General features: G+C 43.6%; 1 protein-coding gene and 1 long non-coding RNA gene across 5 annotated transcripts; one reads left to right on the top strand and one right to left on the bottom strand.

Moving 5' to 3' along the window:
* Positions 1-498: 498 nt before the first annotated feature.
* LOC110505867 (sex comb on midleg-like protein 4) lies at positions 499-20053 on the bottom strand. 4 transcript variants are annotated; one of them, XM_036962683.1, is made up of 9 exons: positions 19763-20053; positions 11564-11782; positions 11167-11390; positions 9678-9807; positions 5583-5783; positions 4503-4664; positions 3543-3761; positions 3167-3312; positions 499-2111 (listed from the first exon to the last, which is right to left on the bottom strand). In XM_036962683.1, exons 3-9 carry the CDS (start codon positions 11383-11385, stop codon positions 1986-1988), a joined length of 1203 nt encoding a protein of 400 aa, XP_036818578.1. In that variant the 5' UTR covers positions 11386-11390; positions 11564-11782; positions 19763-20053; the 3' UTR covers positions 499-1985. The 4 variants fall into 4 exon arrangements, with proteins under 4 accessions (XP_036818578.1, XP_036818579.1, XP_036818580.1 ...); XM_036962684.1 differs by lacking the exon at positions 19763-20053 and adding an exon at positions 12108-12403; XM_036962685.1 differs by lacking the exon at positions 11564-11782 and having other exon boundaries at positions 19763-20015.
* Positions 19379-20630, top strand: LOC110505869. Its single transcript, XR_002470897.2, has 2 exons — positions 19379-19504; positions 19960-20630. It is a non-coding gene; the product is annotated as an uncharacterized LOC110505869 (long non-coding RNA).
* Positions 20631-20776: the final 146 nt, after the last annotated feature.

The raw sequence follows: 20776 nt of genomic DNA, 5'->3' as shown, positions 1-20776 counted from the left end.
TAAGAAAGTGGTGACCAAAACCAGTCAATAAACACATCGTGGATGAACTAAACAATTATTTTACCTGGTGGATTGCATGCTGTTTTGTTGATGGGATATACAATAAATAATTCAATTTTAACAGTTATATTCATTCAGATTCAAATGTACATGCAACTGCAAAGCCTACTGCAGTAAGGCCTAGGTCTACGTGTACCTGTTTCTGCATATAGCCTAAACTACAATAGCCAGGTCAATCCCAAAACAAACATGACTGAAAGGATAGACCATGAGCCAAACAAAGGATAGGCCATACTGTTTAACTAATTAAAATATACTGAAGTAAACCTGTAGGCTAATACATTATTCTGCATCAGGAGAAAACATAACTGTCTGAATTGACACATGATTGTGTCACATTGGGTAACATTTCATTATTATTTTTTAAATGAGTCCCAAGCTTGATTTCATTCTGAAATATGCTTGATATCAACAAGAAAGATGCTTGTTAGACCACACCCTGTTTCCTTAATATTTTCTTAATTTTATTACTTAGATAGGATACATAGCCGGGTTAAATACACACATTGATTGATTTCCATTTAAGTCTCACAACACAAAAGCAAACATGAGATATTCATTACATTGAGAACTTCTTTAGCACCAGTACAAATGAATTAATCCATACAGTGGTTATTCTCTGATTTACAGTATAGATCTTTCCAATATTCTTTTCAAAATAAAATACCTAGTCCCAGGTTGATTTGACTTGGCATGAATTACATGTAATTGTATCCAGCAGCATTGACGTACACAGGTTACTAAAGAGTACACATACTGCCAAACTGGCGTACACAAGCAATGCTATATGGCCTAATAACCCAATACTGTAGGTCAATTGAAGGTATGCAGTGAGGGTTCTCGTCCATTGCTCTCCAACTCCATTTCGAGAATGATATGTGGTAAAAAAAATGTCCATAGTAAATACGTTGTGAGGAGGCAAGATCGAATCCCCGAGCTGACAAGGTAAAAATCTGTCATTCTGCCCTTGAACAAGGCAGTTAACCCACCGTTCCTAGGCCGTCATTGAAAATAAGAAACTGACTTGCCTAGTTAAATAAAGGTAAAATAAATAATAATACAAAATTATAAAAAAAAGAGGCTGGAGATCATTATTTTATTAAATTATAGAAATGTCTCGTTATGTGTTGCAGCACAAACATGATCTTTTTGGCAATTTTATCAAAACAATATGTAAAACAATATGCAAAACCATTTTAGTTTACATTACTTTGTGTAAATAACAAAACCAAGTATAGTAATGTTTAACATCACTGTAGCTTCCTGTTTTTAAATCACATGCATTGATGTGTTAAGAACTTCATCAAACCAACCCTACTACATATTCAAGTCACTTTTGTAAAAGTATAGAATGAAACCATACAGGACCGTTTTGATGTGTTTGTCACATTTGTGGAGACCCCTCTTTTTCTATATCTATTAAAACAAAGTTATTCCGCAGATTTGAGACCAAGTATAAATAACGGTTTATCTAAAAGAATCCACACTTCTCAACAGATCATAAACGTAACTTGGTATGTTTTACCAGGGCGTATAGGTGCCTTAATAAGCTCATTTATAGGACAGCTGTATCTCGCTTCCAGGTATTATCAACCAGTGTATCAGTTATGCATTCCACAATTTGCATATTTTGTCATCTGTATAAACCAAAACCTTGTTTCAACAGAAAAACTAGAATATCCAAAAACGTATTCTGTCACGATCACACGATCACATTGTTTTCTTTAGATACATGATGTATGAAAATGCAAAAAAATAATCAGTAAAATATAGCGTCTCAAATGGCACCCTATTCCCTATATATTGAACTCGTTTTAACCAGGGCCAATAGGGCTACGGTCAAAACGAGTGGGTTATGGGTACCATTTGGAACGCATCCACAAAGTTGGGTCCCACAGATTGATGACGTGAAAAAATGTTCCGATTTAGAACTTGTTTTGTTTTAGTTTGTCGATGTGATAGCAGAGCTTCAGGGCCGGCCCCAACTTCAGTCCTAGGTACTTCATCATCATGTCACTCTTTAGAAGTAACAGAGCGTTGCCATCTATCTCCTGTGGGATAGAAACAGAAGCTCAGGTTATATTAAATCTCCACTAAAAGTAAAGTGGACACATGTATCAGGGTTATTTACTGAATTGGGAGTGACCTCCATCCTGGTAAGTATTTCACAAAACATCACATCCAGATATAATCCAACCACTCAAATCAAAATATAACTTCCAGATATAATCCAACCACTCAAATCAAAACATCACATCCAGATATAATCCAACCACTCAAATCAAAACATCACATCCAGATATAATCCAACCACTCCAATCAAAACATCACATCCAGATATAATCCAACCACTCAAATCAAAACATCACATCCAGATATAATCCAACCACTCCAATCAAAACATCACATCCAGATATAATCCAACCACTCAAATCAAAACATCACATCCAGATATAATCCAACCACTCAAATCAAAACATCACGTCCAGATATAATCCAACCACTCAAATCAAAACATCACATCCAGATATAATCCAACCTCTCAAATCAAAACATCACATCCAGATATAATCCAACCACTCAAATCAAAACATCACATCCAGATATAATCCAACCTCTCAAATCAAAACATCACATCCAGATATAATCCAACCACTCAAATCAAAACATCACATCCAGATATAATCCAACCTCTCAAATCAAAACATCACATCCAGATATAATCCAACCTCTCAAATCAAAACATCACATCCAGATATAATCCAACCACTCAAATCAAAACATCACATCCAGATATAATCCAACCACTCAAATCAAAACATCACATCCAGATATAATCCAACTACTCAAATCAAAACATCACATGAAACAGAACAACTGAAAAAGAAATGGGATTTCCCCCAACTGTTGCAGATCCAGGCCTCAATCTCAATTTGTCTTTCAGCGATTCCTCACATCCTTGTCTCATCCTCAACTGGATTGTAAAGAGAAGGTCCGAGGTCCCTCCCCAAGGACCTTCTCCTCCAAGGCGTTTTGAGAAATTTCGGAGAGAGGATACGAGGTATCAAGGAAATATTCATTATGAGTGAGCCCAGGGGTAGCCTACATGCTTCCTGAAGACGTCCACGTGAGGGCCCAGGGACTGCGGGTCAGCGTCTCTGATGAACCACACCACATCCTCTACACTCCAGGTGGAAGGGTCCTTACTGGGGGGTGGCTTGGACTCCTGGGAGTCCTGAGATGGATTGTACGCTGCATGAGAAAAGAGAAAGAGGTCAAGAAGGATTTCTATGCTGGTCTATTTTACCTGGTTAGGGCATTGTGATTATAGCAATAAACACATTTTCCCCAAATCCCCAGGTTTTCCAGAAATCCCGGTTGGAAGATTCCCGGAATCGGGAGGGAATATTCCGGAAAACCTGGGCATTTTGGGAAATTTACCGGAATTCTGCAAGCCCAGTCTCCACTCTCCAATTTCTCACCTATCCTGTTGCCTTCCAGGAAGGAGTTAGGGCTGGATGTCTGTCTACACATGCCCAAGGGGGAGGAGCCATTGGGGAACTGCTGCGAGGAGCGGAACCCATAGGATGGTTTGGATGAGTAGGAGGAGCTTATGGCACTGAAGGCGGAGTCACCTGGGTCCATTGAGTAGCGTTTGTCTGACGGGTCCAGAAGATACTCCTCTGGCATGGAGGTTTCAGCTGTGATATGAATAAAAAGAGATTACATAAGTAAAACATATTGGCAATACTTTGAATAACTTTCGATAGAAGCTGAAGCCTTTAAAGATGTCTATCAAATGTCCTTCTGTGCTTTTATGGTCCAATCAGAAGAAACAAACACTGTTTGGAGGGTTTCCCTGGTGCTCTTGTTTAGGTACAAGAGAATGTTCTAGGTAGTGTTCTGGCATGGAGGTCTCATTTGTTTAGGTTGGAATACAGGGATTTGGGTAATGGATTAGGATTACCAGGGATTACACAAGTAAAACACCAAATTATGTGTATTTGACAAAATGTCATTCTGTGCTTTCATGTGCAATCTGACGGAATATAGCACAATATTTCAGGAACTGAGCCCACAAAATGTCTGAGGGGCGATATCTTCAAAAGCTCTTGTTAAGGCACAGGATTGTTCTAAAAAGTATTATAAACCTGGTGGTTCGAGCCCTGAATGCTGATTGGCTGAAAGCCGTGGTATATCAGACCGTATACCAACGGGTATCACAAAACATTCATTTTTACAGGTCTAATTATGTTGGTAACCAGTTTATAATAGCAATAAGGCACCTCAGGGGTTTCTGGTATATGGCTAATATACCACACCTCCTCGGGCCTTATTGCTTAAACAATCAATGCATCATATCTGCACTTCTGCCTATACCATTTCCCTTGTGGGATAAAGAAAGCATTTTGAATTAAATTGAATATAGGACAGTGCATTACCCTCTGATTGGTAGGAGGCATTATTATGCTGGGGGATTGGTTGGTCGCTGAAGAGGTTTTCACAGTGCAAACTGCGACAGAGCTTCTTGAGAAAGCGTAGAACGTAGCCCATGCTGTTGACCACAGGAAGACTCAGAAGGTGTTGCTTCCCATCGAAAGTGGCTGGAACACAAAGAATTACTTGATTAACCCCTTGGGTTGCGACCCTATTCCAGAGCCAATGGCATCTATGCATAGTCACTTCAATAACTCTACCTACATGTACATACTACTTCAACTAACCAGTGCCAACGCACATTGACTCTGTACCGGTACCCCCCTGTGTATACAGTCTTGCTATTGTTGTTTTACTGCTGCTCTTTAATTACTTGTTACGTTTATCTCTTATTCTTGTCCGTATTTTTTGAATCTGCATTGTTGGTTCGAGGCTCGTAAGTAAGCATTCCACTGTAAGGTTGTATTTGGCTCATGTGACTAATAACATTTGATTTGAAGTGTTGCTCTGTGAATAGGGAGCGATTTGGGACGCAGCGCTGGAATATATTTTAATTTCCCATCGCAGTAAATCTTGTTGCAGTTAACTTTGCTCCAGGGGACACAGGTCTACAGCCATGTCTCAAAGCCACAGTTCCAACCTAGGACGGCCAATGCATTTCATCCACTGACATTCAAAAGATGGAAATGGCCAATAACCCCGGGGTAACAGATCCGGATGTTCTCATGGTTACTAGATTATCTAATCAGTGTATGTCAATTTCTATCATTTCCCTCAGGCCAGTTGCTACGAATAAAATGATTAAATACAAAACCAAAATCTCAGTGACACTGTACAATAGGTGGGTCTGTGGTATTTTCCTAGTGGCCTGTGTTATGGTTAATCATGTCATTTTCTAACCTTTATTCAAAGCTTTTTCATCAAACTGTCTCTTTTTATTTGTATGTCAGATGGTCCAAGCACCAATTCTCAGACAAATGCTTTCATTTTTGGTCTAATTCTCATTTCTGGAAAAGGCTTAACATAAAAGGTTCAAATCCAGGTCATGTGACATGATTAACCAAAGCACGTGGCCCTAGTTATACCTGATATTTTCTCCCCTCCGTAGCCCTGTGTGAGGAGAGTGAACACGGCTTTCTGCTGGAAGGCGCTGTCGATGCACCCCTGGACGGCCTGCTGCAGCACCACCGAGGGCCTGTCAGGCCCAAAATGATCTGGGAGCTGCTGCAGCTTCTTCCTGTCCAGGTTAGGACCCATGTTGACATGCTTGTTGATGTAGATACACACTGCAGGATACACAAGAGTGGAGAGAGCGTGGGTTAGTACTACTTGATGATGTAGGAGCGAGGGTTAGTAACCATGTCAACCTGTTTGATGATGTAGGAGTGAAGGTTAGTAACCATGTCAACCTGTTTGATGATGTAGGAGCGAGGGTTAGTAACCATGTCCACCTGTTTGATGATGTACGAGCGAGGGTTAGTAACCATGTCAACCTGTTTGATGATGTAGGAGCGAGGGTTAGTAACCATGTCCACCTGTTTGATGATGTAGGAGCGAGGGTTAGTAACCATGTCCACCTGTTTGATGATGTACGAGCGAAGGTTAGTAACCATGTCCACCTGTTTGATGATGTAGGAGCGAGGGTTAGTAACCATGTCCACCTGTTTGATGATGTACGAGCGAGGGTTAGTAACCATGTCCACCTGTTTGATGATGTAGGAGCGAGGGTTAGTAACCATGTCCACCTGTTTGATGATGTACGAGCGAAGGTTAGTAACCATGTCCACCTGTTTGATGATGTAGGAGCGAGGGTTAGTAACCATGTCCACCTGTTTGATGATGTAGGAGCGAGGGTTAGTAACCATGTCCACCTGTTTGATGATGTAGGAGCGAGGGTTAGTAACCATGTCCACCTGTTTGATGATGTAGGAGCGAGGGTTAGTAACCATGTCCACCTGTTTGATGATGTAGGAGCGAGGGTTAGTAACCATGTCCACCTGTTTGATGATGTAGGAGCGAGGTTAGTAACCATGTCCACCTGTTTGATGATGTAGGAGCGAGGGTTAGTAACCATGTCCACCTGTTTGATGATGTACGAGCGAGGGTTAGTAACCATGTCCACCTGTTTGATGATTTCCGAGCGAGGGTTAGTAACCATGTCCACCTGTTTGATGATGTACGAGCGAGGGTTAGTAACCATGTCAACCTGTTTGATGATGTACGAGCGAGGGTTAGTAACCATGTCCACCTGTTTGATGATGTAGGAGCGAGGGTTAGTAACCATGTCCACCTGTTTGATGATGTACGAGCGAGGGTTAGTAACCATGTCCACCTGTTTGATGATGTAGGAGCGAGGGTTAGTAACCATGTCCACCTGTTTGATGATGTACGAGCGAAGGTTAGTAACCATGTCCACCTGTTTGATGATGTAGGAGCGAGGGTTAGTAACCATGTCCACCTGTTTGATGATGTAGGAGCGAGGGTTAGTAACCATGTCCACCTGTTTGATGATGTAGGAGCGAGGGTTAGTAACCATGTCCACCTGTTTGATGATGTAGGAGCGAGGGTTAGTAACCATGTCCACCTGTTTGATGATGTAGGAGCGAGGGTTAGTAACCATGTCCACCTGTTTGATGATGTAGGAGCGAGGTTAGTAACCATGTCCACCTGTTTGATGATGTAGGAGCGAGGGTTAGTAACCATGTCCACCTGTTTGATGATGTACGAGCGAGGGTTAGTAACCATGTCCACCTGTTTGATGATTTCCGAGCGAGGGTTAGTAACCATGTCCACCTGTTTGATGATGTACGAGCGAGGGTTAGTAACCATGTCAACCTGTTTGATGATGTACGAGCGAGGGTTAGTAACCATGTCCACCTGTTTGATGATGTACGAGCGAGGGTTAGTAACCATGTCAACCTGTTTGATGATGTACGAGCGAGGGTTAGTAACCATGTCCACCTGTTTGATGATGTAGGAGCGAGGGTTAGTAACCATGTCCACCTGTTTGATGATGTAGGAGCGAGGGTTAGTAACCATGTCCACCTGTTTGATGATGTAGGAGCGAGGGTTAGTAACCATGTCCACCTGTTTGATGATGTAGGAGCGAGGGTTAGTAACCATGTCCACCTGTTTGATGATGTAGGAGCGAGGGTTAGTAACCATGTCCACCTGTTTGATGATGTAGGAGCGAGGGTTAGTAACCATGTCAACCTGTTTGATGATGTAGGAGCGAGGGTTAGTAACCATGTCAACCTGTTTGATGATGTAGGAGCGAGGGTTAGTAACCATGTCCACCTGTTTGATGATGTAGGAGCGAGGGTTAGTAACCATGTCCACCTGTTTGATGATGTAGGAGCGAGGGTTAGTAACCATGTCAACCTGTTTGATGATGTAGGAGCGAGGGTTAGTAACCATGTCCACCTGTTTGATGATGTAGGAGCGAGGGTTAGTAACCATGTCCACCTGTTTGATGATGTAGGAGCGAGGGTTAGTAACCATGTCAACCTGTTTGATGATGTAGGAGCGAGGGTTAGTAACCATGTCCACCTGTTTGATGATGTAGGAGCGAGGGTTAGTAACCATGTCCACCTGTTTGATGATGTACGAGCGAGGGTTAGTAACCATGTCCACCTGTTTGATGATGTAGGAGCGAGGGTTAGTAACCATGTCCACCTGTTTGATGATGTAGGAGCGAGGGTTAGTAACCATGTCCACCTGTTTGATGATGTAGGAGCGAGGGTTAGTAACCATGTCCACCTGTTTGATGATGTACGAGCGAGGGTTAGTAACCATGTCCACCTGTTTGATGATGTAGGAGCGAGGGTTAGTAACCATGTCAACCTGTTTGATGTACATAGATACACACTGCAGGACACACAGCAGGAGGGACAGAGGAGACACAGATACTTAGGTCGGCTACTTTGGTGACGTTGCTTTCCTTAAACTAACGAGTACATGCTTATAACTACCAGAATACAAATTACATTTGAAATGTGATTACCAACATGACTTTTCATAACACCCAAGATGTTTCACCAGACAAAGCATTATGGAGGGAGACATTGGAAAAGTGAGGCAAACTCTGTGGGCGCCTAGGGCCTTGTTTATCAGATGAGCACAAAAAAGACAACCTTCGTGCACCACTTTTCCCGCAAAGGTTGGTAGTTATCAAATTAGAATTTGACGGGAAAGTGTCAACTTCTAGTGGTTGAAGAATTGTATTACAAGTCAATACTGTTGTTTTGAGTGTTTGACACAAGGGAATTATAATCAAGCGTTGCTAGGAAAAACATTCAAACGTAGCCTAACGGTAAGATCGCATCCTTCGTAGGAGCGCAACATCATTGTCTATTTAATCTCAGAGACTATACCAAGACAGGTGATATTAACACAATGATCTATTGACAAACAAAAGAAGTGTAGCATTTATTTATTTATTGTTTGAACAGACGATCAATCATCGAGGATGTGAGGTCAGTGTTGGGCACTTGCTATTGGCGGCATGCATTCTTAGTTTGAAAAAAGGTTACTGCAAAAGATGAAAACATTCTGCCCACAACTGGATAGAAATGTGATAACATTAAGCTATTGTGCTTTCTTTTAGAAACTGTCATGGCCCAGTTCCAACAGTCCCAAATCATACAGCAAATGAGGGTGTTTTTGTTCCCATAAAAGGTGAATGAAGGGCGTTTTCCAGGCGGGTTTGTAGTACAAATATAGTATGGCTCTGATTTATCAATGAAAACATGTGTATATGTTGCGTACGACAGTTTGATAAATCCCAAGAATTTGTTGTGCATGCAAATCCTACAATCTCCACATACGCCAGAAATTTGTACAACATTTACACACGGTTGAAAAATGAGGCCCCAGGGGCGTGGCAGAGTGGGGGTGGGGCCTACCTGTGAGCACCTGGGGCGTGGCAGAGTGGGGGTGGGGCCTACCTGTGAGCACCTGGGGCGTGGCAGAGTGGGTATAGTTAACTGTGAGCACCTGGGGCGTGGCAGAGTGGGTATAGTTAACTGTGAGCACCTGGGGCGTGGCAGAGTGGGTTTAGTTAACTGTGAGCACCTAAGGCGTGGCAGAGTGGGTATAGTTAACTGTGAGCACCTGGGGCGTGGCAGAGTGGGTATAGTTAACTGTAAGCACCTGGGGCGTGGCAGAGTGGGTATAGTTACCTGTGAGCACCTGGGGCGTGGCAGAGTGGGGGATGGTAGCAGCATCCTGGGGGATGGAGCTCATGTCTGGTTCTGGGGTGCTGCTGGGAGGAGAGATGGCCAGGGGATTCAGCACCATCCTGGGCTTCAGCTGCAGGAAGACAGGGGGTTGGATCTCAGTATCTAATTGTAAATAATACATGCAATTTAGCATACGCGTTTGTCCAAAGCGAATGAGTCACGCGTGCATACATTTTTACATATGGGTGGCCCACGGGAATCGAACCCACAACCCTCTTGTTGCAAGCGCCATGCCATACAGTCTGAGATAGCAACAATAGACTAAAAAATGACGGTTCTCAATTGGCATTCATAAACACTCAACAGAAATCTACACATTGATATTTTTACTCAGAAACTTCTCCCCTCTTCATATTGCAATATTTGCCAAGCATTTAATTTTGCTAGGCATATACAGGACCAATCGGAATATCAATTAAAACTGTTTTCAATTAAACAAACAAAGGCTACCTCATGTTATATATTACTCCCACTAAATATAAATGAAGTTAAGTCTGTCAAGCTACATCATCATATGTATTTTATTAACATCCTGCATCCCCACTGGCCCCTCCCCTTTCTCTCTCCTCCAATCCCATCCCCTCTCCTCCAATCCCATCCCCTCTCCTTTCCCTCTCCTCCAATCCCATCCTCTCTCCTTTCCCTCTCGTCCAATCCCATCCCCTCTCCTTTCCCTCTCGTCCAATCCCATCCTCTCTCCTTTCCCTCTCCTCCAATCCTATCCTCTCTCCTTTCCCTCTCTTCCAATCCCATCCCCTCTCCTTTCCCTCTCGTCCAATCCAATCCCATCCCCTCTCCTTTCCCTCTCGTCCAATCCCATCCTCTGTCCTTTCCCTCTCCTCCAATCCCATCCCCTCTCATTTCTCGCTCCTCCAATCCCATCCCCTCTCCTCCAATCCCATCCCCTCCCCGTTCCCTCTCCTCCAATCCCATCCCTCCCCTTTCTCTCTCCTCCGATCCCACCCCCCCCCCTCTTTTTCTCTCCCATCCCATCCTAGCCCCTTTTTCTCTCCCCTTTCCCTCTCCTCCATTCCCATCCCCTCCCCTTTCTATCTCTTTCCATCCCCTCCAATCCCATCCCCTCCCCTTTCCCTCTCCTCCAATCCCATCCCCTCCCCTTTCCCTCTCCTCCAATCCCATCCCCTCCCCTTTCCCTCTCCTCCAATCCCATCCCCTCCCCGTTCCCTCTCCTCCAATCCCATCCCCTCCCCGTTCCCTCTCCTCCAATCCCACCCCCTCCCCTTTCCCCTCTCCTCCAATCCCATCCCCTCCCCTTTCACTCTCCTCCAATCCCATCCCCTCCCCTTTCCCTCTCCTCCAATCCCATCCCCTCCCCTTTCTCTCTCCACCCATCCCCTCCCCTCTCTCTCCTTCCATCCCCTCCTCTAATACCCTCTTCTTTCTCTCTCCTCCCATCCCTGACACTGACCTTGAAGCCAGGTTTTCTTCCCCTCTTCTTGGGCACTTTGAGGGGAGGGAGGGATTCAGGATAGCGGGTTGGAAAATCCATCTTGCGATGTAGTGGGGGTCTCCCCCTCTTCCTGCCTGGAATCTTTCCTGGCTGGCTGGGGAGGAAGGAGGGAGACACTGCAGGCGACTGCATTTCACTGTTGCTGTCTGCTTTCTGTGCTGCTGCAGGTACACTCATTGGAGCTGGAGGGAGACACAGGAAGGAGGGAAACACAAAGCGAGAAATAATTATATTAATTGAAGACTGCATGGCACATAATAAAAAAACAGTGGCAGTTCCACCATCCAGTCCATCCTATCCTCAATGTGCATGAACCCCAACATTCTGTCTGCTTGTCTCCCAGAGCTTCCATTACCTGATCTCCTTTGATCTAGAACGCTTGAGAACCAAGCGCTTCCCTTCTTAGATCCCGGTTAGATTCCAGAATAGCAGAAGAAGGTTCTAAACCCTGCACACTGCCTCAGCAGGCTGTTGAAGCCATCTTGCCTTTAGCTGCTGTGCTGTGTTTTCTCTCTGCTCCTCTCGTCTCTGCTGCACGGCACACAGGCTGGCTGGCTTCAGACTCCTCATTACACTAATGCATTCAGCAGTGGCAGAGGAAGGGGGGGGGGGGGGATTGACTTCACCATGGCTACACAGCTATGAATTAGCATTACGATGACAGCGCTCACCATAATCTTAGAAAAGCAGCAGCCTCAAGAGCCAGCCTAGCCAACTGATGAAAACAACATCAACATGCATGTCTCATATGTAGAGCGCAGAAGGCTAGACACACAGGCCATGCTGAATCATTACAGTGGTTTAAACATAGCATTAGCATGCAGCATGCTTCATCCTTCCTTTGTGCAGACAAAGACAACAGAAAATAAAGGGACGAAACAGAGGCGGTATGCACACACCATCAGAATGAATGAGGATTGGAGAGTATGTCCCTTTTCAGTGGTTCTCCTATTGAATCATCCTCTGTCCTGTCTGTGTCTTTGCCTGCTTCTAAATGTCTTCAACTGCACCGCAGAGCGGAATCTCCAAGCAAGGCGGATTCCACTGTAATGGTGTGTGTGTGTGTGTGTCTGCCAGTGCTGGGAAACATTCTCCTGTTGTCATGGCAACAAGCCTGTAACACCCTGCCGGCTGTATCTCCCATGTCTTGCTGCTTGATACTCAGGCCCAAAACTGGGTGGATGTATAATTAGTATAGAAGACACCCTCAAACCAACCGCTAATTACAATAGGAATTCATTTGAAAGTGTTGAGAGTGTACATAGATATGTGTGTGTGTGTGTGTGTGTGTGCCCCGCGATTAGTGCTTTTTTAGGTCGGTTCGGTTTCAATTTTAAAGCACTATCCATTATGTGGGTTGAATGCTGTAACAACACAGAATAATATAATGAATAAAGTCACATGATGGTAGGGACCGTCCATTACTGCTTATCACTTCTTAACCATCACTTATTCACATTACTTTAATTAAATATTTCAGTTGTTGTGTATACTGAGTGGACAAAACATTAGGAACACCTGCTCTTTCCATGACATAGACTGACCAGGTGAATTCAGGTGAAAGATATGATCCCTTATTGAGGTCACTTGTTAAATCCACTTCAATCAGTGTAGATGAAGGGGAGGAGACAGGTTAAAGAATGATGTTTAAGCCTTGAGACAACTGAGACATGGATTGTGTATGTGTGCCATTCAGAGGGTGAATGGGCAGGACAACAGATTTAAGTGCCTTTGAACAGGGGTATGGTAGTAGGTGCCAGGCGCACCGGTTTGTGTCAAGAACTGCAACGCTGCTGGGGTTTTCCCACTCAACAGTTTCCTGTGTGTATCAAGAATGGTCCACCACCCAAAGGACATCCAGCCAACTTGACACAACTGTGGGAAGCATTGGAGTCAACATGGGCCAGCATCCCTGTGGAACACTTTCAACACCATGTAGAGTCAACATGGGCCAGCATCCCTGTGGAACACTTTCAACACCATGTAGAGTCAACATGGGCCAGCATCCCTGTGGAACACTTTCAACACCGTGTAGAGTCCATGTCCCGACTATTGAGGCTGTTCTGAGGGCAAAAGGGAGGGGGTGCTGCAACTCAATATTAGGAAGGTGTCCTTAATGTCTGGTATACTTGTGTATATTACATTTGTTTTATTTAATTACTTTATAATTTCATTCCAAGTCATCATCTCATCTCTAAAGCTGCTGCCTGACAAAATCACTATTTTAGTAGTTTAATACCAATGATCAATCACTTAGATGTATTTTCTGTTAAAGATACATGTACAGTACCTTGAGCAACTGCTCTAAATCCCCCTTGATCGCGCATTGTTCAGTCGCTCTCTCTCTCTCTCTCTAACATAGCAGGCATAAAATAAACACACAGACCGGACAATAGGTGCGCTATGGATTACGGTCAATGTAGTTCATTTCCACTTTTTCTGCGCTAAACTATGTAGACTATTGGCCTGTTGTAAACTACAACTACATCGCACAGTTCGGGCTTGATCTGATTTAGCCTATCTGTAAAGAAACTGCATTGAGCTCATGGAAAATACAGAATGAAATGTAATTCAAATGTAAAAAAATAGATGAAAAATATTTTTTCATACATTTTTTTTTACAATTTGTGATATACAATTGGTAGTTACAGTCTTGTCCCATCGCTGCATCTCCCTTACGGACGGACTCGAGAGAGGCAAAGGTCGACAACCCACACGGCTTCTTAACACACTGCACACTTAACCCAGAAGCCACCCGCACCAATGTGTCGGAGGAAACACCGCACAGCTGCAGACTGAAGTCAGTGTGCATGCGCCAGACCGCCACAAGGAGTCGCCCAAACCCTCCCCTAACCCGGACGACGCTGGGCCAATTGTCTGCCGCCTCATGGGTCTCCCTGTAGCGGCCGGCTGTGACACAGCCCGGGATCGAACTCGGATCTGTAGTGACGCCTCTAGCATTGCGATACAGTGCCTTAGACCGCTGCGGCAATCCGGAGGCTTTAATTCAAATAATTTAACCGACATTGGTCAATTAGTTGTTTAAAAAATGAAAAAGAACATTCTTTCTGGTTAATCGCTCAGCACTAGTGTGTGTTGGTGTGAGTGTGTTTCAGAATGCAGTCACTGAGGTGATATCATCCCAGGAACATAATATTATCCCATCCCATGTTTAAAGTCATTGTCAATCTATTGCTTGTGTCCATTTCTAGAGTGGTAGGCTTCAGAAATCAGCGATTTGTCCAGTTTTTTGGGCACAGTCTTACCACAATTATGTGAATAATTTAAGATCTTAATATAGCTGGCACACCTGGTTGTGTATTCTACATCCCTATGAACATTTTAAGATATTATTGGGCATACCACCATTATATTTCATACAGGTATGGTCATGTGAAATTGATCCGATACGACCCCATTGAGTTGTTTGGCGGCCATATTGGCCTTGTATCCACAAATATTTTTAAAACCCTGTTCTAGCTATGTGTGTGCAATTTGGTGCTTCTATCACTAAACATACAATCCAAAAACATAGCTTTCCCACTACATTTTATAGGAAAACTAAAATCCGTCTTACCTTATTTCTACCAGCATGTCACGTGTGCAACTAGAGGTGTCACACCCTGATCTGTTTCATCTGTCCTAGTGATTGTCTCCACCCCCTCCAGGTGTCACTTATTTTCCAGTTCGTCTTGTATGTTTTTCAAGTCAACCAACGTGTTTTCCCGTACTTGCTTCTATTCGTTTTTTGCTAGTCCTCCCGGTTTTGACCCTTGCCTATTTTCTGGAGTCCATACCCGCCTGCCTGACCATTCCATCCTGACCATTCTAACGCGCTCAATATGAAAGTGGTACTAAGCTACAGAACATCCGCACTGAGAGCTAGAGGCTAGAGCTGTCGCGTTCAAGGAGCGGGACACTAATCCGGACGCTTATAAGAAATCCTGCTACGCCCTCTGACAAACCATCAAACAGGCAAAGTGTCAATACAGGACTAAGATCAACTCCTACTACACCGGCTTTGACGCTCGTTAGATATGGCAGGGCTTGCACACTATCACGGTTTACAAAGAGATACCCGGCCGCGAGCTACCCAGTGATGCAAGCCTACCAGATGAGCTAAATGCTTTCAATGCTCACTTCCAAGGCAAGCAACACTGAACCATGCATGAGAGCACCAGCGGTTCCGGACGACTGTGTAATCAAGCTCTCTGTAGCCGATGTGAGTAAGACCTTGAAACAGGTTAACATTCACCAGACAAATGACCAGGATGTGTACTCAGAGCATGTGCTGACCAGCTGGCGAGTGTCTTCACTGACATTTTAAACCTCTCCCTTATCCAGTCTATAATACAGTGGGGCAAAAAAGTATTTAGTCAGCCACCAATTGTGCAAGTTCTCCCACTTAAAATGATGAAAGAGGCCTGTAATTTTCATCATAGGTACACTTCAACTATGACAGACAAAATGAGAGAAAAAATCCAGAAAATCACATTGTAGGATTTTTAATGAATTTATTTGCAAATTATGGTGGAAAATAAGTATTTGTTCACCTACAAACAAGCAAGATTTCTGGCTCTCACAGACCTTCTTGAAGAGGCTCCTCTGTCCTCCACTCGTTACCTGTATTAATGGAACCTGTTTGAATTTGTTATCAGTATAAAAGACACCTGTCCACAACCTCAAACAGTCACACTCCAAACTCCACTATGGCCAAGATCAAAGAGCTGTCAAAGGACACCAGAAACAAAATTGTAGACCTGCACCAGGCTGGGAGGACTCAAATCCTGCAGTGCCAGACGTGTCCCCCTGCTTAAGCCAGTACATGTCCAGGCCCGTCTGAAGTTTGCTAGAGAGCATTTGGATGATCCAGAAGAAGATTGGGAGAATGTCATATGATCAGATGAAACCAAAATATAACTTTTTGGTAAAAACTCAACTCGTCGTGTTTGGAGGAAAAAGAATGCTGAGTTGCATCCAAAGAACACCATACCTACTGTGAAGCATGGGGGTGGAAACATCATGCTTTGGGTCTGTTTTTCTGCAAAGGGACCAGGACGACTGATCCGTGTAAAGGAAAGAATGAATGGGGCCATATATCGTGAGATTTTGAGTGAAAACCTCCTTCCATCCACAAGGGCATTGCAGATGAAACGTGGCTGGGTCTTTCAACATGACAATGGTCCCAAACACACCGCCCGGACAATGAAGGAGTGGCTTCGTAAGAAGCATTTCAAGGTCCTGGAGTGGCCTAGCCAGTCTCCAGATCTCAACCCCATAGAAAATCTTTGGATGGAGTTGAAAGTCCGTGTTGCCCAGCAACAGCCCCAAAACATCACTGCTCTAGAGGAGATCTGCATGGAGGGATGGGCCAAAATACCAGCAACAGTGTGTGAAAACCTTGTGAATACTTACAGAAAACGTTTGACCTCTGTCATTGCCAACAAAGGGTATATAACAAAGTATTGAGATAAACTTTTGTTATTGACCAAATACTTATTTTCCACCATAATTTGCAAATAAATTCATAAAAAATCCTACAATGTGATTTTTTGGATTTTTTCCCCTCATTTTGTCTGTCATAGTTGAAGTGCACCTATGATGAAAATTACAGGCCTCTGTCATCTTTTTAGGTCGGAGAACTTGCACAATTGGTGGCTGACTAAATACTTTTTTGCCCCACTGTACCTACATGTTTCAAGCAGACCACTATAGTCCCTGTGCCCAAGAACCCCAAGGTAACCTGTCTAAATGACTATCACCACGTAGCACTCATATCTGTAACCATGAAATGCTTTGAAAGGCTGGTCATGGCTCACATCAACACCATCATCCCAGACACCCTGGACCCACTCCTATTCCCACTCCACACTGCCCTTTCCCACCTGGACAAGAAGAACACCTATGTGAGAATGCAGTTCATTGACTTCAGCTCAGAGTTCAACACCATATTGGCCTCCAAGGTCATCACTAAGCTAAGGACCCTGTGACTGAACACCTCCCTCTGCAACTGGATCCTGAACTTCCTGACGGGCCACCCCCAGGTGTTGAGGGTAGGCAACAACGCATCTGCCACGCTGACCCGACACGGTGGCCCCTCAGGGGGCGTGCTTCGTCTCCAACCTGTACTCCCTGTTCACCCACGACTGCGTGGCCGCGCACAATTCCAACACCATCATTAAGTTTGTAGATGACACAACGGTGGTAGGCCTGATCACCGATGACGATGAGACAGCCTATAGGGAGGAGGTCAGAGACCTGGTAGTGTGTTGGCAGAATAACAACCTCTCCCTCAACGTCAGCAAGACAAAGGAGCTGATCGTGGACTACAGGAAACGGAGGGCTGAGCACGTCACTATTCACATCGACGGAGCTGTAGTGGAGTGTGTCGAGAGCTTCAAGTTCCTCTGTGTCCACATCACTAAGGATCTATCATGGTCCACACACACCGACACAGTCGTGAAGAGTGCACAACAACGCCTCTTCGCCCTCAGAAGGCTGAAAAAATTTGGCACGCACCATTGAGAGCATCTTGACTGGCTGCATCACCGCTTGGTATAGCACCGCTTGGTATAGCAACTGCTTGGCATCCGTCCGCAAAGTGCTACAGAGAGTAGTGCGTACAGCACAGTACATCACTAGGACCGAGCTCTCTGCCATCCAGGACCTCTATACCAGGTGGTGTCAGAGAAAGGCCCTAAAAAGTGTCAAAGACTCCAGCCACCCAAGTCACCGCAAGCGGTACCGATGTACCAAGTCTGGAACCAACAGTCCTGAACAACTTCTTCCCCCAAACCATAAGACTGCTAAATACTGTAGTTAGTTTAATAGTTAACCAAATACTGTAGCGACCAGGACTATCTGCATTGACCCTTTTGGTAACACTTTATTGGACACCTAGTGTCATAACACGGTCATAACCATGTCATAGCATTGTCATAACACTGTAATGACACATATGTTGTGACATACCAGTATATTGCAATATTTTATGGTTGGTTATGACACCTACATAAGAGTGTCAAAGCTCACAATCCTAACACACAAGGCAGACCATTCCATTCTACTTATAAATAGTATGTTAAGTAACATTTCCTAAAATTGACCATTTCATTACCCTTGTAAATGTACACACATTGATGACAAATATGTACCTAACCCAATGCTATATCGCAGATGTTTTTATTTAACTAGGCAAGTCAGTTAAGAACAAATTCTTATTTACAATGATGTCCTACACTGGCCAAACCCGGACGACGCTGGGACAATTGTGTGCCGCCCTATGGGACTTCCAATCACGTCTGGTTGTGATACAGCCTGGATTCGAACAAGGGTGTCTGTAGTGACACCTCAAGCACTGAGATGTAATGCCTTAGACTGCTGTGCCACTCGGGAGACTGGGACTGATGACTGTGATGAATGCACCAACAGGACAAAACACCCTCATTGGGACTTATGACTGGCATATGGTTATTCAGGATCAAAAATAAGCGGAATGGAACTAGGCACAGGCAAAATAAGTCAATGGGTACGAATACCTTCTGAAGGCACTGTACATCGGTTGAAACATAATTTCATGAACTTTCAAAACCAGGGTTTCCTTTTTAAAGCAATTTATACAGGTCATTCTGATATGTACACTAGAGGTCAAATGTCAAAGTTCTGTTGACGTGAACATTCCCGAAATTGTATCTGATGGATAGCTGTTAATCTTAGCTTTTCAATTATATCTGATTAATGGGTATATGTGGGAAATAACTTGTATACTGACATTGTTTTGTCATAGTAAAATCCCTATGGGAAAAATGAATGAGATGGAGGGATGAAATAAAGAGTGATAACACAGAGAAAGCTGCCATTGCTGCACTGCTATCACACATGTTCCAACTAGGGACATAATAGACCAAGAAAATCACTATGAGGCATCTTCACGAATTTAGGGGTCTGGCCCATAGACTATTACTGCCAATGCCATTCATTGCCAATTGAGATCAAATAGACCAACACTGCAAAAAAAAAATGCATATTTAGTAAGCTACTTTATTCTTTATTCATGAAAAAAATAAGCATAATGTGAACTGCAGTCCTTAACTAAATGAGAAATACGGCCCTCTCCTGGCTCACTTAAGAATAATTTTGTTAATTTTTTTCTGATTCAATAAAGTTGCATTTGAAGCCAAAATGGCGACGTGCATGTTGTCGTCAAAAATGTCGCCCATCATTAGACTTCTACTGAAAGAGCAGTCCTGTTCCTCGACAACGATATGTAACGGTGTGACAGAAACTTCCAGATGAGGTGAGAATATTATTTTGGTATCACTTTGTTATTATTTTGGTGTGTCGTTTCAAATGAGTATCAACTGACAGTTAGTTAATAGTTAGTATAGCTAAAGTTAGCTAGTTACCTTAACCTGTCAAACTTAATTTCATTCCAGACTCGTCCAGTCAGGCTGGCTAACTAATTAACTGGCAACAAGCACATAAATCAGCCATTATTATAATGACATCAATAGCTAGCTAGCTAGCTGCATTGTTACGGTGCTGACAAACGTACCTTTTTGAGACGAGGGAATAACGAATCGCTGACAAATCTTTGGACAGCTTTCTTGCTAACTTCGTAACGTTAACTGGATAACAGTTTTTGCTCCTCTAAACACGTAACGTTAAACCTCCACAGGGGTCTAGCTATATATCTTACTTCCACAGCATCAGGATGTTAACGTTAATTCCGTGGTCTTGTCTACTGGTCAGGCTACTCGACAGATGGAGATGCTCTCCAGACTGCTGCAGAAGACAGCAATGCCGCCGCAGCGTACAGCGGACCGCTGGAGCACTACACCAGTCTGGTCATGGACTGGGCGCTGCGAGAGGACCCGCATCAGAAAGCCGTGGCTCAGACCTTGGATAAAATGCACAAAACCCTACGAGGTTACAGCAACCAGCTTCGGTTCTCGAACAACATTGTCCTTGTCAACCAATTACTTAGTATTAGTGGGAATCTATTTACCCTGAGAGAATTAATGGAAAGATACCACTTTGAGGTTTCAAGCAAGGAATATGACACTGTTATAAAATCTATACCTTGTGGGATAAAATATTTACTTCAGAATAATGCATATTTTGGAACATCTTTTGTAAGCTATATCCAGATGAATAGCATAGGGTTACTAGATAAGAACTTCAACAATAGTTTATTAAGGGATATTTTCTACAGGAATTATATCCCCTCTGCTATATTTTGTTGGACTTCATCGTTTGATGTAAACTGGCACCGTGCTTGGCTCACTCCAACAAAGGTATGGTGACCAATAAAGTAAAGGAGATCTCCTTTCAGATTATCCATAGGTTATACCCGTGTAATAGCTTGATTTCTAAATATATACCTGATGTTACCAGTGAATAAAGTTTTTGTGAGCTAGAAACGGAATCTGTTGAACACTTATTCTGTCATTGTTTCATAGTGAGGTGTTCTGGACTGATGAAAAACTATGTCTTGGAAACATAATGCATTCAACCATTGAAATATCTAAGTTTGACATTGTTTTACTACAGTGTTTCCGCAATTGCA

The sequence above is a fragment of the Oncorhynchus mykiss genome, chromosome 25 (assembly GCF_013265735.2).
Source record: "Oncorhynchus mykiss isolate Arlee chromosome 25, USDA_OmykA_1.1, whole genome shotgun sequence".
NCBI lineage: Eukaryota > Metazoa > Chordata > Actinopteri > Salmoniformes > Salmonidae > Oncorhynchus > Oncorhynchus mykiss.
Note: the sequence above shows the minus strand (reverse complement) of the source record. Positions and strands in the feature narration are given on the sequence as shown.